The sequence below is a fragment of the Lepus europaeus genome, chromosome 9 (genome assembly GCF_033115175.1).
Source record: "Lepus europaeus isolate LE1 chromosome 9, mLepTim1.pri, whole genome shotgun sequence".
In the NCBI taxonomy this organism is placed as follows: Eukaryota; Metazoa; Chordata; class Mammalia; order Lagomorpha; family Leporidae; genus Lepus; species Lepus europaeus.
Window position 1 is genome coordinate 81658560 of NC_084835.1, and position 18985 is coordinate 81677544.

The 18985-nt window shown below is 36.1% G+C and overlaps 1 protein-coding gene across 1 annotated transcript in view; it reads right to left on the bottom strand.

The window, feature by feature from the left end:
* Positions 1-18985, bottom strand: part of CCDC178 (coiled-coil domain containing 178) — a 440915-nt gene that overhangs the window by 412005 nt on the left and 9925 nt on the right. Inside the window, exons 3-4 of the mRNA XM_062200025.1 lie at positions 8746-8768; positions 1832-1917 (exon numbers count right to left, since the gene is read on the bottom strand). Of these exons, the coding sequence (XP_062056009.1) occupies positions 1832-1917; positions 8746-8768 (109 nt within the window). The remainder of the gene's footprint in view (positions 1-1831; positions 1918-8745; positions 8769-18985) is intronic.

Genomic DNA, 18985 nt, shown 5'->3' on the forward strand with positions numbered 1-18985 from the left:
GGCCCTGGGCTTTTCTTTGTTGGGAGGGCCTTTATTACTGTTTCAATTTCTGTGTCAGTTATTGGTCTGTTTAGGTTTTCTATGTCTTCCTGGCTCAATTTAGGGAGGTTGTATGTGTCCAAGAATCTGTCCATTTCTGATAGATTTCCCTGTTTGCTGGCATACAAGTCCTTGTAGTAATTTCTGATGATTCTTTTTATTTCTGTGGCGTCTGTTGTTACGTTTCCCATTTCATCTCTGATCCTATTGATTTGGGTCTTTTCTCTTCTTTTTTTAGTTAGTTGGGCCAATGGGGTGTCAATTTTGTTTATTTTTTCAAAAAACCAGCTCCTCGTTTGGCTGATTTTTTGTAATGTTTTTTTGGATTCAATCCTGTTGATTTCTTCTCTGATTTTAATTATTTCTCTTTTCCTACTGGGTTTGGGTTTGGCTTGCTGCAGATTTTCTAGATCCTTGAGATGACTTGAAAGCTCATCTATTTGGTGCCTTTCCAATTTCTTGATGTAGGCTCCTATTGATATAAACTTTCCTCTTAACACTGCTTTTGTTGTATCCCATAGGTTTTGGTATGTTGTGCTGTTATCTATTTTAACAAATCTATTTAATTACAACAAATGTCCCTTGTTCAGCTATCATCTTATTCTTTAGACCCAAATGTACACATGTATATTAAACATAATTGTGATTCATTGAACTGTGATTGTGACCACTAATATGTTCGCATCTTAGCATCGTTCATCTGAAAACTTGTTAAGTATATACTGAAGTCATCATCTTCATTGTAGACACCAGTAGTAAAAGGAAAACAGTGAAAACAGAGCCTCACTGTCAGTGAAATGTTTCAAAAATACTCTTGCTATTAAAAAAACCTATTATTTATCCTTCAGTCATTTTTTACCTCTGCCATAAAGTTGTGTCAGCAGGAAGAGGGAGTGATAATATAATCCTAGAAATATATTCAAATAATGAGCACTTGTCCTAGTGGTTTGACTGCCCATGTCCCACATCAGAATGCCTGGGTTTGATTCAAGGCTCCAGCTTGTGACTCCAGATTCTTAGAGACAGCAGAGATCGCTCAACCAACTGGACTCCTGGAAGACCTGGATTGCAATCAAGGTTCTGGGAAGCAACTCAGCCCAGGTCTAGCTCTTTCAGGCATCTGGAAAATGAACCAGCTGATGGGAGATTTCCTATCTATCTGGATGTCTTTCTCAATCTCTCTTTCTCTCTAGCTCTTTAGTTCTCTCAGTGTTTCTCTACCCCTTAAATTGGAAAAAAAAAAAAAGAATACTCAAATATGTTGAAATAATTTTAACATAAATGTTAGATCATGATATAAAATATTGTACATTTTATAAGTTGAGGCTGAGATTATTAATCACCATTTAAATATATATTCGATCTGCCCTGTACAATACAGTAGCCATAAACCTCATGTTACAATCAAATGTAAGTTAATTAATATGAAACTCCAAAATTCAGTTCCTCTGTCTCACTGGCCACATTGCCAATGTTGAACAGCTATTTGTGGCTAGTAGCTACTATATAGAACAATATAGATACGGGCATTTTGATTATCACAGGAAGATCTAGTGTGTCTACTGTGACAACTCAGAACTACAGTTTACTTAAATCAACACCTGATATATAATAGTCATTAAGAAATATTTTGGTAATGAAAACTTAAGTAGTATAGAATGTTCTTTTTTCATTAGATATTTTCAGAATTATATAACTCTTAAACATGTTTATTGTGAAAATTAGAAATATATTAAAGTCGACAAGATTTTAAATATAGTTACATTTATCTAAGTATGAGGAAAAACTTCACCTCTCTTTTCTTCTGGTTTGACCTCTTCCTCTGGTATGGCAATAGTCAAATCTTCTTTCATGTCTTTCCTGGAAGAAGTTCTGCTCCTACATAAAGGAGCAATCATTCAGTAAAGGAGGCTGTACTTAAAGTTAACAGAACAAATTTTAGATGGTGTACTTATATTGAATTTTAAGTGTTTACGGTAAAAATTTACTATACATGGTAATCTTCCTATATAGGAGACTAATACAGCAACATTCTAATAGGTAATGAGATTTACAATTAATGATAAATAGAAATTTAAAATTTGTTACAAATCAATCAATTAAAACTGTAATTTTAGAAAGGAAATTGATCTTTCCTAGAGAGTGTTACTATAAGAAAAAGGTTATTAAGTAAGAATAATTTGGGTGAATTATATATCTAATAACAGTCAGCAGTTTCTGGAGAATCAATATATACCATAAGTGGTAAAAATAACATTTTAGATTTAAAGTTAATAAGCTGTTAGGAAAATGCCCAAATTAAAATGCTATTTTCTTCCTGAAGTATCTTTCTAGTTAAAGTTCTGAATGTTGACTGAAATATTTCTCATTACCAGTATTTCTCGGGTGCAATTTTAAAATCTTCAATTAGCCTTCATTGCTCACATATTTTTTTTTAAAAAAGGGGGAAGACATTTGGTGCAGCAGCAAGGTCACAGCTTGGGATGCCGACAGTGTCTGGTTAAAGTCCTGGCTCCTTCACTTCTTTTCCAGTTTCTTGCTAATGCACACGTTGGTAAGGTAGCAGTGATGGCTCAAGCAGTTGTGTCCCTGCCACCCACATGGGAGACCCACATTGAGTTCTGGACTCCTGGTTCAGCCATGGCTACTGAAGGCATTTGCGGAGTGAACCAGTGGATAGAAGCACACGTTCCTTCTCTCTTTCTCTCCCTCTCTCCCTCTCCATCTCTCTCTCAAGTCCTCTGCTGAAATTTATAAAAAAATTGGCATCAACAACAAAGCAGAAAATTTACTTTTTAAATTTTCATTAGAGTATTAGTCTGTTCTTATTACAGAAATAATACAAATTAACTTATGAGAGTTGTATATAGCCCTCCCAAATAAAAATAAGGCAAAATAAACAAAATATATTTGATTTCTCTAGAGATACCATAGAAAATAACAGCCTGGTGATATTTTAATTTTTATAAAATTTGTCTCATAAGTTTGCACTCTGCTTTCATTACATGGCATCCTTTTTGGTATATTTAACTACTGTTTAATATTTCTAATGGCTGCATATTTGTTTTGTTATTGTGCCACAATTCAGAAAAGTCTATTATAAGGTCAGAAAACAATTATATTTTCTTCAAGTTTTAATTTTTATTGTTGAAAAATATATTTTAATTTTTCTTACTTGCTTACCTTTAAAAATTAAAATAATTGTCCCAGAATCAATTAGTAATAATGCTTTCCCCACTATATTTTAATGCCAATTGCATGATATGGTAAATTATCACACATAATTAGTTTTTTATTAGCTTCTGTTCATTGATGTCACATAAAACTAATCATTTGAAAGTATAAACTTCAGTCACCTTTATTATATTCGTATTAGAGTCATATTTGTTTATTAAAGATATTTCCTATAACTGGAATCATATTAATAGGTGACCTTTTGCTTCTGGTTCCTTTTACTTAGAATAATAGTTTTGAATTTTACTTTATCCAAGATGTAGTATGTATTAAAACTCTACTTCTTTTTATAGTAGGATAATATTCCACTGACAGACACATAGCATTTGTTTATCTATTAGTCAATTGGTAAATTTGAGATAGTTTTACCTTTTTGCTACAGCAAATACTAAAGATATGAACATTTATATAGAAGTTTTTGTTTGTTTATTTGAGCACTTGCTTGAGTCAATTTTGGGTATACACCAAGGAGTGAAATTTCTGGGTCACGGAGCTGGCAATGTGGTCTAGTGGGTAAAGCTGCCACCTGCAATGCTAGTATCCCATGTGGGAGCTGCTCCATTTCCAATTCAATCCAGCTCCTTGCCAATGCAACTGGGAGAGCAGTGGAAAATGGCCCAAGTTCCTGAGCCCCTGAATCCACATGGTAGACCTGACTGAAACTCCTGGCTCCTGGCTTCGGATTGGCCTAGCTCTAGCAGTGGATGGAAGATTCATTCTCTCTTTCTCTCCCTCCCTCCCTCCCTCCCTCCCTCCCTCCCTGCCTCCCTCGCTCCCTCCCTCTCCTTCTCTGGAGCTCTGACTTTAAAATAAATAAATAAAATTTTTAAAAAAAATCGCTGGGTCACATGTAACTCTAGGTTTCACATTTTGAGGAACCAACAGTTTTTCACAGTGTCTGAACCATTTTATAGTCACACCTGTAATGGGCATGGATTTCACTGTTGAAGAGAGAAGGGAATTCTTCTGTTTTTCCTGCTGTAAAGGTAAAAATGTTCAGTCTTCAACACCGAGTTTAATGCGAGCCAACAGGTTTTCATAAATGCCTCTTCTTATATTTAGGAAGGTCCTTTAAAATCCTCATTTTTGGATAAAGATGTTGGCTTGTGTCACATGGTTTCCCCATTAATTGAGATGTTTATATGGATCTTCTCCCTTGTTTCATTAAAATGGAATACTATAGTGATTTTTCCATGTTGAATCTCCCTTATATTCCTAGGAAAAATCCCACTGGGGCATGATGTATAAGTATTAGCATGCTGCTGGATTTGGATAACTAGTATTTTGTTGAAGATTTTGGTGTGTATATTTCTAAATATACTGCTCTCCAGTTTTCATTTTTTATCTGGTTTTCATATTAGGATAATGTTACCTTTATAAAATGAGTTAGAATTCTGTTTTTTTTTATGAGTTTGAAAAGGATTACTATTATTTCTTCTTCTGCCAATATTCAATAGAATTAACTGGTGAAACTATCAGATCAGAGGATTTTCTTTGTTGGAAGCTTTTGGTTACTGACTCAATATTACTTGTTATAGGTCTGTTCAGATTTTCTTCTTCTCAAGTCAGTTTTGGTGCTTAAGTTTTTTAGTCCACTTTATTTTGGCTGTGGAATTTGTTCGTATACAACTGTGCATTTATACAAAATGTATACAATATACAAAAATTGTGTATAATTTCAGTAATTTGAGTCTTCTCTACTTTTTTCTCTGCCATTATAGCTAAAGGTTTTGAGAATTTAGTTGATTTTACAAAGAAACAACTTTTGTTTTGATTATTGTTTTTAAAGTCTCTATTTCATTTATTGCTACTTCTATCTTCTCTTTTAGTGTAAGCATTTACAGCTCAACATTTCCCCTGAAGAGTATTTTGCTGCATCTCATTAGTTTTGATGTTTTCATCTCAAAGAATCTTCTAATCTATCCTATGATTATTGCTTTGACCCATTTTAAAGAAGATTTTATTTAATTTCTACATAAATATGGATTTTATAGGTTTCTTTCTGGTATTTATTTCTCATTTCATTCTACTCAGAGAAGACATGTTGTATGATTTTTATCCTTTTAGTTTTGTGGAGATTTGTTTGGGGCCTAACACTTTGTATATTCTGAATAATGTGCATATTATAAGAATATGTCTTCTGTTGTTGGATGGAATGTATTGTGTAAGTCTGTTAGGTTTAGATGGCTCTAGCATTGTTCATGTCTATTCCTTTGTTGACCCCTGTTTAGTTGTTATTTCCAGTATTAAGAGGGAGTATTGAATTTTCAAACATCTCCAATTCTGTTACCTACATTTCATGTGTTTTGAGGTAGTGTTACTATGTGTTTATACATTTATAATTTCTATGACTTCTTGATAGAGTGACACTTTTTCTAAATATGTCAAGTCTTCTTTGTCTCTTGTAACAGCTTTTGACTTAAAATCTATTATTTATAATAGAGTAGAGCCAGCTCTGCTTTGTTTTGGTTACTATTTGCGTGAAATATTTCTGCACCCTTTCACTTTCAAGTGAATCTGTTGCAGACAGTACACAGTTATACCATGTAGTTTTATCCGTTCTTACACTCTCCTTTTACTTAGAGTTTAATCCATTTTTTATTATTCATATCTTTCCATTCCTCAAAGACCTCATAACTGCCTTATTTTGTGATTAGTTGATTATTTTCTAGTGTGTGTGTGTGTTTTAAATTTCTGTGTTTTTCTATAAAAATTTTTTTAGAATCTTTTCTATTGATTGCATTGGGAATCACAATTAACATCTCAACAATAAAGGTAAAGTCAGTGTAGATTCAATAGTATAAAGAACTCTCCTCTTTAGCATTTCTGCCCTACTCATTATGTTGTCATTTTCACAAATGTACAATTTATATATTGTGTGCCTTTAACACATATTTATGAATATTATCCATTTACTTTTAGTCACATAAAGAAAAGAAGACAGAAATTATACTATTATATTTACTTTTGCAGTTATTATTATTCCTTATTTCTTCATATATATTTGAGCTGCTATTCAATGTACATTCATTTCAACTTGAAAGACTGCCTTTGGGATTTTTTATAGGCAGGGCTATTGGACACAAACCCTCTTAAATTTTTCTTTATCTGGGAATGTCTTAACTTTTGCCTTTTTTATGTTTGTTTGTTTATTTATTTATTTATTTTATTTTACTTGAAAGGCAGAGCAATAGAGAGAGACAGAGAGTGTTTAAGTATTCTCTTTCCCCTCACTCCTGGTCTATGCTTGAAAATGTCCCTCAGATCTATTAGGCACTGGTCAGCTTCTTCATTCTCTTGTCCACTTCGATTGATCTTTGTTTCTGCCCAAATCTGCTGTCGTACTCCTCTAGTGAATTTCTTTTTTTTTTTTTTTTTTTTTTGGCAGGTGGAGTGGACATCAAGAGAGAGAGACAGAGAGAAAGGTCTTCCTTTACCGTTGGTTCACCCTCCAATGGCCGGCGCGCTGTGGCCAGTGCACCGCGCCGATCCGAAGCCAGGAGCCAGGTGCTTCCTCCTGGTCTCCTGGTCTCCCATGCAGGTGCAGGGCCCAAGCACTTGGGCCATCCTTCACTGCACTCCCGGGCCACAGCAGAGAGCTGGACTGAAAGAGGGACAACAGGGACAGAATCTGTCGCCCCGACCGGGACTAGAACCCGGTGTGCTGGTGCCACAGGCAGAGGATTAGCCTAGTGAGCTGTGGCGCTGGCCCTCTAGTGAAATTTTAAAATTCCAGTTTTTTTTTAATTTTTTAAATCAAGATTGTAGTTAATGTTTTTGACTTCTCTCTTTATTGTTATTTTGTGTGTGTTGAGACATCATTCTCCTGGTTCATTTACTTCTTCTTTTTTTTTTTTTTTCTTCAGAATTCCCCTTGTCTATCTGAGAATATTTAAAACAGCTGGTTTAAAGACTGACTTTAGTAAATCCACATTTCAGACTTCCTCAGAAAGTTTTTATTGTTGCTTTTTCTTACTATGAGTGGGTCTAATTTTAGTTCAAGATTTATTTATTTATTTGAAAAGCAGAGCTACAGAGAGGCAGAGAGAAAGAAAAAGGTCTTTCATCTGCTGGTTCACTCCCCAGATGGCCTCAACAGCCAGAGATATGCCAATCTGAAGCCAGGAGCCTTGAGCTTCTTTCAGGTCTCCCATGTGGGATCAGGGGCCCTAGGACTTGGGCCATCTTCAACTGCTTTCCCAGGCCATAGCAGAGAGCTGGATAGGAAGTGGGAGAGCTGGGAATTGAACTGGTGTCCACGTGGGTGCTGGTACTGTGGGCAGTTGCTTCACCTGCTACTCCAGTCCTTTATTCTTAATATGTCTAATAATTTTTGAGAAAACTAGGTGTGTTTTATACATTCACGTAAAGAGTGTTTCTTGCCCCTCTTTGTAATGAGTTGTTTTTTGTTTAGTGACTCTTCTAAACACATTCTGTAATCTGTATATTCTCCATCATTTTTGGACATTGAAATCATTTTCCTTAGCATACGGTGGAGCCAGTGTTTTCTCTGAGTTAATATCATTGTCTACAGCCAAAAGAAAGGAAAAAAAAAAACAAAACTTCTCTGAATCTTAGCAGATTGGCTCTGTCTTGGATCATTCCTTCAATGATTATCCAGGCTATTTATGACCATTCCTCTGCCTTAAGTTCTTGCCTGTGCAGACCCTAGCTGTCAACCAGAAGTACAAGACAGAGGTCTTCTCAGGTGTTTTCTGGGCACATGGCTGGGCCTCATCATGCCTGTATCCTTCTGGAGTCTCCAGTACATTCAGAGCACTGAAAACCTCTATTGCTTCATTCTCTTTTCCCAACCTTATTTTATGGGTATTTTAGTCTCTCTACTGTTTGTCCTGGTTATATCCATTGCTCCGGATAACTGTGACAAGTGTACAACTTTCAATGCTGCACCACACACTGCCCGGAAGTTTCCTCAGCTCTGTGATTCTCTCAAGGGAAACACACACAGCCCTTCTTGCTGGTCCTTCAGGGTGCAGTCAGACAGGTCAAAGTATTCAAACCAGTTCTTTGTGTTTGCTGCTCCTAACAATGTGCACCCTAAGTGAAGTATGCTCTCTTCCAGGCTACCATCAATCTGGAGGTTGGAGGATAGAGAGGAGACAATTTAAAATGCTATGACGTTTTCTTAAAGCAGTACAGCAACATCAGTGTTTATTACATTTTCCCCTTAGTTGCTCTAAATTTACTTGGTTATAACTGTTTTTTTTTTTTTTTAGGCTTAGATTTGTTTTATAGAAGGAACTGTTTTATATAAATGGAGCCTTGGAGAGCCCTATCCCACCATTTTCAATGATGTCTTGGTGCTTATTTTTTAAAAAAATATATATATTTAAATATTTAATAGGAAGAATCTTGCTTTAATTTCCTATTCCTTTTGAAGTAACATTGGTCTACAGCAGATTATCAAAAATTTAACAAAAGGAACAATAAAGAAGCAGGAAAGGTTCTTACCATTCTTCAAAGGAAGTTTCAAACTGTCAAAATAAAAAAAATCAATGAAAATACAATTTTAAACATCTCCAAAAAACAGTTGGTGAACTTTACTTAAACTTGAACACACTGATAAAATTGTCAATTCTCTACTTCACATCCACTATCATATTTTTGTCAAGCTTTTCTCTCTGTTACTTCTTGAACAAGTCAACATGTCTCCTATCCTTTCATTATTACTCCCACCAAATGGTTTTCTCCTTTCTTCTGTTTCCAAATCTTACCCTTTTATCAAGCACTTGTTCAAATTCCCCTTAAACTCAAAAGACTTTAAAAACAACCATAAACTCATGAAATATATTGAAAACTAATGGACTAGCAAAGAATGGTAAACACTGCACACAAGTTTAAGTTTATGCCACTGCTGGGCCACAAATTCCTTGGAAAAAGTCATGTTCTACAGATATATTCTAATAATATATTGGTCTGGAACAGGAATAAATTACCAAAAACACAAATGATTACATATTAGCAGATGATTAAGGATTTTATAGATTATCCTCCATGCAAGATGTTATGTTTAGCACACATGATTACTTTTCTTCAGTTCCCAAAGACTAACAAAACCTGGAGATACATGCAAACTTTACACATGTGCACACAAAATCATGGAAAACATAAAATAATAAAATTATTGGAACATTCATTTTAGAAAATTTTTCAGAAGCAGGAACATTCATTTTAGAAATGTTTCAGATTTGATTGACTGATAAGGAAAACAGAACAAAAATTTGGAACTCAAAACAGACAAATTGAAACCACTTAAGGATAGGTAAGAGGCTTCTCTATAAATTAGTGAGGAATTCCCAGCATGTGAGAATAAGCATATTGGCCAGCCAGTCTTACTGCTTTCCGTTCCCAGAATCCTGAATATGGCTGAAAATTGTTCCCTAGTTTACTGTAATGTAAATTTAAAATATGTTATCTCAAAAACTGAGAGTGAGCAAGAGAGAGAGAGAGAGAGAGAGAGAGAGAGAGCCAGAGAGAGAGAAAGGGAGAAGGAAGAAGGGTGGAAGTCCAGAGGGAGAGAGAAGGGAGCGAGGAAGGGAATATCATCATGTGCTTAGAATGGTATCTACCAATCACATTGAATCTGTTGCAAACTAATTAAAAATAAAACTTAAAGAAAAGAAAACAGTTCTTCTAACCATATTGGTGTTCCATTTAAGATGGAAAGGCTGTCCAAGCTGGGAACTTATGCTTCTAGAGAGAAAAATCTAGTAAAACCTAGGTAACTAGTAGAATCTCACAATGGACACAATGAGGTGGGGCCAAAGACAGATTCATCCAGGACTGAGATATTTTAAAGTGGTACAAAATCAAATGTAAACTTGTTTAGGCAAAAGTAGAGGTCCATCTCTTTCTTACCTGAACATATTACCTTCCACTTACAGAGTCCCTATGAACGTCCCTACTTATTAGATACAAGCCTTTGCTGTAAGCAGACTCAGAGAGATACAAGAAACAAACAAACTTTGCTAACAACAAATGATTAGGCTGTTCCATCACTTACAAAGTACAGCGAAGAATGCAAGAAATGTGAGAAAATAGTACAGCCTGAAAAATAAGAACATTTACTTCAGATATAACAAAACCTGGAAAGGATGAAAGGCAATATAATAATAATTTGTAGGCATATGTCTTTTGCCACCATATTAACAGACAGAAAAATGAAATTTGATTCACGAATGCCATTATCTAACCATGAGATAGTTTAAAGCAATTAGCGTATCCATAAGTTATGCTTCAACAGAACAATAAACCAGGAAACAGCCTACATATGAGAATTTACTATAAAATTAACATTCCAAATCAATGGAGATGGACAACTCAAAGAACAGTTTTGAGGTGATCGGAATAATCATTTGGAAGAAACAAAGTACTGTTTGTACATCATGCCATAAACAAATGAAACTGAAGTGATTTAAAGTTGTAAATATGATATCTAAAAAGTTTAGAATAATAAAGTATTTTAATAATCTTGATATCAGTGAAATATTTTTGAACAATACAAAAATACTAGAACTTTTAAGATAACAGACTTGGTTACATACAAATTACTATATGAAAAATAACTATTAATAAGGTAAATAACTAGTATAATCAATAGAAATTTCTGGTTAATATAGAAGTGGAGAAATTGCTATAAGTGTTTCCATAAATGTCAGAAACAAGATAACAAGTGGAAAATATATGAACTACAATTAACAGAAAAGTAAATTCAGAAAGCCAGATAGCATAAGAAAAGAAACTATCCATACTAAATGATTTGTGTATTTGAACATATATATGGACATAGCGGTATATATGTATATGTATACATATATATCACACACAATTATATATACATAGATTGTGTGTGTGAACCAGTATTCTAACATTACAGTTTTAAGCAATTTGCTCATCTTCCCCAATACCTCCTCCTTGATCTCCTCTAAACAGGGTTTAGTGTTCGCTATTTTGCTGGAATTTTCTAATGTTAATAATAGAATCAATAGGATGGAATTAAAAATAAAAGTTCTGAAAGAAACTAAATCTATCTTCACAATAAAAATGTTGAATGCTATTCTGTTTGTAATCTCAATGAGTATTTTCAAAACAATGTGATAAACTTATTCTAAAACTTATGAAAGTACAATGGATCCATAAAACACAAGGCATTTGAAAAAAGGAATAAAGAATGAACCAGCTTATCAGATATAGAAACATGATATGACATACACAATGTAGTAAAATGACATATTGAAATATGGAAATAAAATTGAATAGTGGGATAAAGGTGCCAAAAGTAAATAAAACCATATGTGAAAACTTGTATATGATACATATTTATAGCTGATTTCTAAAGAAAATGACTGGATTTGAAATAAAATTTATGTTGAGAAAAATCATTTTATATTAAAAATATAATTATTTACCAATTAAATTCCAAAAAATTTCAATTGTTAAGTAATTAAATTTTAAATATAAATTTCTAAAATTGAGAAAGTACAAAGAAAAAATATTATGTCCTTGCAGTATGAGAAGATGGCTTACCCAAAACACAAAATACTTTCAAAATAAGGGGAAAAATGGGGGCTGGCACTGTGGCACAGCAGTTTAACGCCCTGGCCTGAAGCACTGGCATCCCATATGGGTGCCAGTTCTAGTCCTGGCTGCTCCTCTTCTGATCCAGCTCTCTGTTATGGCCTTGGAAAGTAGTAGAAGATGGTGCAAGTCCTTGGGCCCTGCTCCTACATGGGAGACCCAGAAGAAACTCCTGGCTTTGTGTTTCTGTGTGCGTGCAAACTGTTGAAATCTTTACTCAATATATACTAAATTGATCTTCTGTATATAAAGATAATTGAAAATGAATCTTGATGTGAATGGAATGGGAGAGGGAGCAGGAGACAGGAGGGTTGTGGGTGGAAGGGAAGTTATGGGGGGGGGGGGAGCCACTGTAATCCAAAAGCTTTGGAAATTTATATTGATTAAATAAAAGTTACAGAAAATAAAGACAGATCACAAACTGAAATATTTTAAGCAAATATACTTGCTAATGGAAATTAATTGTTCCCACAAATGAATAAGAAAGTACAAGTAAACCCAGATGATAATCAGCAAATGATAAACAGGCCTTTCACAGAAAAGAGAATATTCAGTGAGCATGTTACTAGATTTTCATCTAATTAATAATCAGGAAATTGTTAGCCTTTGATGTTAGAAAATGGTAATTCAGAATCCTGCATAATATACAAGTTGACATCAGGCTGAATTATATGACAGTTCTAAGAACCTGTTTGAAGCTGACAATGAATGTGACATAATTATATAAAATTTAAATGCTCTCCACAATTCAGTAAGGCTTAATTAATATTCTCAGTTTGGTCCTCTTTATATGCAACAGAAAATGATGTATTTTATAAATATAAAAATCAGTTATTCAAATTTTCAGAAATAGAGTTGAATATTGTATGAGAATACATGTTGGAGTGATACATTAAAACACAACTCTAGCTTTGTAAATAAAAGTAATGTAACAGAAGAAATAAGAGAAAATTATTTTAATCAATCTTTCATGTGATGTGGGAGGCAAATTTCAGAAACAGTATTCAAACCATATTTATTTGAGATATTTAAATGGCTCATCCTGAAATGCCTACAATACCAGAAAAGAATTTGAAGTTTTATATTCATAATTGCCTACTTGAAATACTTGGACAAGTTTTAGAAATCTCTCAACATCATGTTAAACAGTTATTTCATATAAAATTCTTGATGAAAATTAAGCTTAGAATTTCACTTATGGTCACAATGGTTTTTTATATTTGCAAGCTTTATTTACTATATCTAATAGACTCAGTTATATCCAGCTTACCAAAAAATCCCTGAAGTCCCTGTTTCTGTCTTTTTCAGAAGAGCAAAGAGAAATACAGGTAGGGGAGGAGTAAAAATGTCAAGTGGTATACAGTTTAAAAATTATCACATTATAGGGGAAATGAAACACTTCATTTACTTATAGCTCTAAACCACATTGCCGACAGTCTCCTGCTGGATACATATAACACTCTCATTGAACTTGTTTCCTTAACTTTACATTTTTTATTGGAAAACATTGCCAAATATTTAAATGCTACTTTGGAGACAAAGAAAGTGTTCACAAAATCTTCTATTTTTGCACTCTAAAAATAAGAAAAAAATTAACTTCATGTTAAGAATTTCTTTTTGTATACTAAATCATTAGTTGATATGCTGTATTAACAGTGGATAATATTTCCCAAAAGAATGCTCATACCCTTGAATTTCCCCTCAATGTAGCATTTCATGTAGCTATGCTATATAAAAATCCAAGTCATTTTGAAAATATAAGCAATGTTTATCAAAAATATGTAAAATTCAAGAATTTTTTAAGAACAAGCATAACATTCTCATGCTTAAATATTTAATCCCAAGCTAAATTTGACATAATTTAAGAAATTATTGCTGAATGTATTCATTCCAAAATATTTATTTCATGTCTATAATTTCCCAAGTTCTAACATGCATTATGACTAGTGGTTAATTATATAGACCCTAGCTTCTAAGATCATACAACCTTGTATGAGAGAGAGACACATGAACAATCACAATGCGAGGTATTAATTGTCAAAGCACTGTTCAGTAAAATGACACATGAAATTTTAAGGAAGGACAGTTATACTAAGTTTAGGAGGACAAATAGGTTGTATGGGAAGAAGTGAGGATTAAGCAGGGGTAAGAAAGAAACTGAATGAATTAATGCCAAGAGATAAACTAAAGCTCAGTGTATGAGGGGACATTAAGCTTAAAAGTATTATTTTATAAGGAGAGGAGTTTTGTTTTTAATTCCATTCCAAGAAGCCTGGGCAAGAAAGTTTGAGAGGGGCGTTTTGAGCAGATTACTGGTAAAAATACTTTGAGGAGGAGAAGGTATATGACCTGTTTTGTGAAGAATGGGTGTGAGTAGAAGACACTTAGGAAGAATCAGGGGAAAGGCTTGTTACTATCATCCAGGGAGGAATGAAAGTGCCCTGAAGGAACTTCATTCGGTGTGAGAAGCCAGAATTTTCAGCTTTGAGGTACATTCCAGAGGTGAAATCAAAGCAAATAAGTAATAAGGACATGGAGCAAGATGGTGGCTGAGTACCATGCTACACCAACCTACAAAACACCAAAACACCTTCAGGAGAGCTCAGGAAGCAGGGTACGAAACTACAATACCTGGCTTTGGCAAAAGAAAAGATGCATTAAAGAAGGCATATTCTCATCGAATCTAATCATGGAGACAGAGGGGTCCCATTTGGGGAAGGGAGAGGGAATTCAGTTCAGATCGTACTCTTGAAACTTAGTACCTGGTTGACTACAATGAAACCTAGCACTGGATAGAAACCAACAGCCTCTACTCCCACACTAGTGGTGCCAGGCAGAGAGTCTCCATGGAACAACTGGGATGGTACAACCACACAGCAACTGCTGCTGGCTGGTTAGAGAAGCCATCTTCTCAGAGTGAGGTGAAAAGAACCTACAGCAACCCACGCCACTGGTGACCCTGCCTGAGTAAGTCTGGCCTGAAGCACTAGCTTCATGGGGGCAGGGTGCCCATGAAACTCCATAAAGGGAAAACGCATTGCTTTCTTCCCCTGCTCACACTAAGGCACCTGGCAATCAGCAAGGAGAGAGTTCCATAGCAATAAGGCAGAGTGAAGGCTGCTGCAGCCCATGTGCACCTGAACGATTTTATCAGCTAAATCCACGGTCCCCACGCAATTTGAGTCAGGCCTGGAGGATTCATGGTGGGGGGCTGGGCAGCCACTTAGATCCATGAAGTGAGGGCATGTTGCTGCCCTCCCCTGTCTCTGTCAAGGGACTGGACTCAGCTTGCCAAAGCGGATCACCAACTGATCTCGTCTGAGCAGGCAGCTGGCTCCAGGAAAAGGGTGGCTCTCTCCATGAATGGGGAGCCTCATGGGGCAGAGTGTGGATCCCCTGCTCCCTGTGAATGTGCGATCCCTCTGATTCGTGATAGGGCGATGGGGTGTGGCTTGGCTATGGCAAATCACTGGATCTTCCTTCAGATGTTGAGAGTTCTCTGAATGATGGGGTGGGTACTGCTGAGGGCTCCCCGCTCACGCTGAGGAGCACACAAATCCTTTCTATGGTTTATGGGCCAGAGTGTGTGGGGTGAGCAGCCACTGTGGGTTCACCATGAGCAGTTGGTACTTGGCAGAGAAGCTGAGGCTGTGAACATGCCATTCAGTGTAATCACAACCTGCACCCTGCTGACAATAGAGACCTATCACACCCAATCTGGGTGTCACTCTGGACTGTTTCCCCACGTTTAAGCACTGGCCAAAGCTCCCTGGTCCCAAGCAGCACACACCTCTGAATATTCACTGAAGGAACAGACACTCTACAGAGGGTTTCAGTGACAAAATCCCTCAGAAGAGAAAACAAGTGTTTCCACAGATGCCTAAAAATAAATGTAGAAAAGCAGGAAACATGAACAACGAAGACAATATGACTCCCCAAAAGGAACACAACAAAACTTTAACATTGGAGCTGGCAATTTTGCAGGCTAATAGCAGGTTAGGCCTCTGCCTGTGGTGCCAGCATCCCATATGGGTGCTGGTTCATGTCTTGGCTGCTCCTCTTCCAATCCAGCTCTCTGCTATGGCCTGGGAAAGCAGCGTAATATGGCCCAAGTGCTTGGGTTCCTGCACCTACTTGGGAAACCCGGAAGAAGTTCCTGGCACCCAGCTTCAGACCTGCCTAGCTCCTGACGTTGTGGCCATTTGGGAAGTGAACCAGTGGATGGAAGACCTTTCTCTCTGTCTCTCCCTCTCTCTATGTCTTTACCTTTCAAATAAATAGATAAAATATTCTTTAAAAAGAACTTCAATATTAGAATGTGAAGACAAAGAGATTGATGAAACCCCTGAAAAAGATTTCAAAAGAATGGTCATCAGATCACTAAAAACCCAGGGACGTAAATATATGAGTTAAAGAAAGCCACACATGACACGGATGAGAAATTATGCCAGGACATTGACATTCCAGAAAAATCATACTGAAACGTTAATAATGAAGAATTAAACATGTCAAATTTAAAAATACAAGATGGAAAGCCTTCACAACAGATTTGGTGATACAAAAGAAAGAATATCAAAGATAGAAAGCAAATATTTAGAAATATATCAGACAAGAAAAAGAAAAGAAAGAAAAAAAATGAGGAAACTAAAAATAGTGTTTGAGATTTATATGATAAAAACAAATGACCAAACATATATGTCTTAGGAGTTCTTGAAAGTATGGCAAGAAAGAATGGATTAGAACACCTATTTAGTGAAATAATAGCAGAAAACTTCCCCAATTCCGAGAATGATAAGGGTATCCAAACACAGGAAGCACTTAGAATCCCTAATAGACATGACGAGGAAAGATCTCCACCATGACACAAATTTTCAACAGTGAAACAAAAAGAACAGATGCTAATATGCACAAGAGACATGACAGATTATCTACAAAGACCTCAAATGAGACTGATAGCAGATTTCTAATCAGAAACCCTACAGGCTAAGAAATAATGGAGAGATATAGTCCAAGTCCTAAAGAAAAAAACTGTCAACCCATAATACTATGCCCAGTGAAGCCCTCATTTGAAAACGAATATGAAATAAAGAGCTTCCAAAACAAACAGAAATTGAAAGAATTTATCACCACTCATCCAGCCTTACAAATGATATTTAAGGATATAATGATATTTAATGATATTTCTCAGAAACTGAGAAAGATAATTAGCAATAAAATATGGAAAAATGGCAGAACAAAGTCATTAATTATCAATAATGAAGTTGAATGTAAAAGATCTAAAGTCTCCAATTAAAAGATACAGACTGGCTGAATGGATTAAAAAAAGCAAGACCCATCTATTTGTTGCGTATAAGAAACACACTTCACCAACAAGGACACATGCAGACTGAAAGTGAAAGGACAGAAAAAAGATATTGCATGCTAATGGAAAGCAAAAAGGAGGAGTAGCAATCATAATATCAGAGAAAATAGACATTAACACAAAAACTGTTAAAAGAGATAAAGAAGGGCATTATGTAATGATTAAGGGATAATTTCACAGGAAGATGTGACTATAATAACTATATATGCACCCAATGATAGTGCACCGGGCTGTTTAAAACAACTGTTAATGGATCTGAAGGGAGGCATAGACTCCAATACATTAGTAATGATGGACTTCAACATCCCACTTTCATCAATGGGCAGATCAACTAGACAGAAAAGAAACAACAGATCCAATCCAGACTATTACCCAAATGAACATAATTGATATCTACGGTGCATTTCACCCCAGAACTGCAGAATGCACATTCTTTTGGTCAGTGCATGGCACTTACACTAGGATAGACCACACACTAGCCCATAAAGGAATTCTCAACAAGTTAAAAAAAAAAAAACTGAAATCATATTATGTATCTTTTCTGACCACAATGCAATGAATCTGGAAATAAACAACTTAAGAAACCCTAGAAGACCTGGCAAGATGGCGGAATAGGAAGGGAGCACATTGATAGTTCAGCAAGACACACAGGTTAATAAAAGTGGAGATACTGCAGGGTCAAGGAAGAGTAGGGGAAGAAACAGCAGCAGAAACTCTTCTGGAACTAGTGATTCACAGTGGACCTGCGTGGAGAGCGTGGGAGCCCAAGTTCGGGACACCAGCGGCAGACTCAACACACCAGCGCTGGAACGCGAGGTGAGCCGAACCTCAATAGCCCGAGATACCAGCGGGCAAGCAGAAAGAGGAGACTAGAGGGAACAAGGCTTGAAACTCCGTGGGGAAAAGTTCACCAGGCTAACAAGAAGAGAGAGAGGAAAAAAAAAAAAGTGACCGATACGGACACGAGTTTCTCTCTCTCCACTCACCCCTCAAAGGCGAGCAAGACAAAGAGCAGGTGCCATTTTGGACATACGTCATAAGCAGGGCGACCTCAGGTCTGCACCGGCCCTGAGCCTAGCAGAAAAACCTGACTCTGGGGGGAGGGGTGAAATAACAAGAGATTAGCATCTAACTTGGCAACCCAGTGAGAGACTGCAGGAGAATTGGAGCCCACACCCAGGGCAGCAGAGATTCCCTGTGTGGTCCTTGGGAAAGAGCTTCCGATCTCTGGCTCCTGTGGGTATATCATTCGCCTGCTAACTACCTCCAATTACGTTCAGCTGTGCGGAATTACTTCCCTTTTGAATCAAAAAAAAAAAAAAGAAAGAAAGAAAGAAAGAGATTTACCACGCCTAACCTGGGAGTGTCATCTTTGACACATCTCAACCCTGAGGAACCAAACACAGCTCTCAGTCCACACTTATCTCAAGCCTCTAAGGCTCCACCAAAAGCAGACAGTCCACTTAATATAGAGCCATAGTGTAACAAGAAAAAACACCACAGTGAAGAAACCAAATATCTCCAACATGCCATACAACAAACGCAAAAACCGAGGTAACAAGAACAAGGAAGACACTATGACGCCCCCAAATGAAAAAGACACCCCAATTCAAGATTATGAAGATGATGAGATAGAAGAAATCCAAGAAGCAGATCTCAAAAAATTGATAAGAACATTAAGAAGTTCTCAAAAACAAATTCTTGAACTACAGAAATCCTTAATGGACAAGATAGAAAATCTCTCTCATGAAA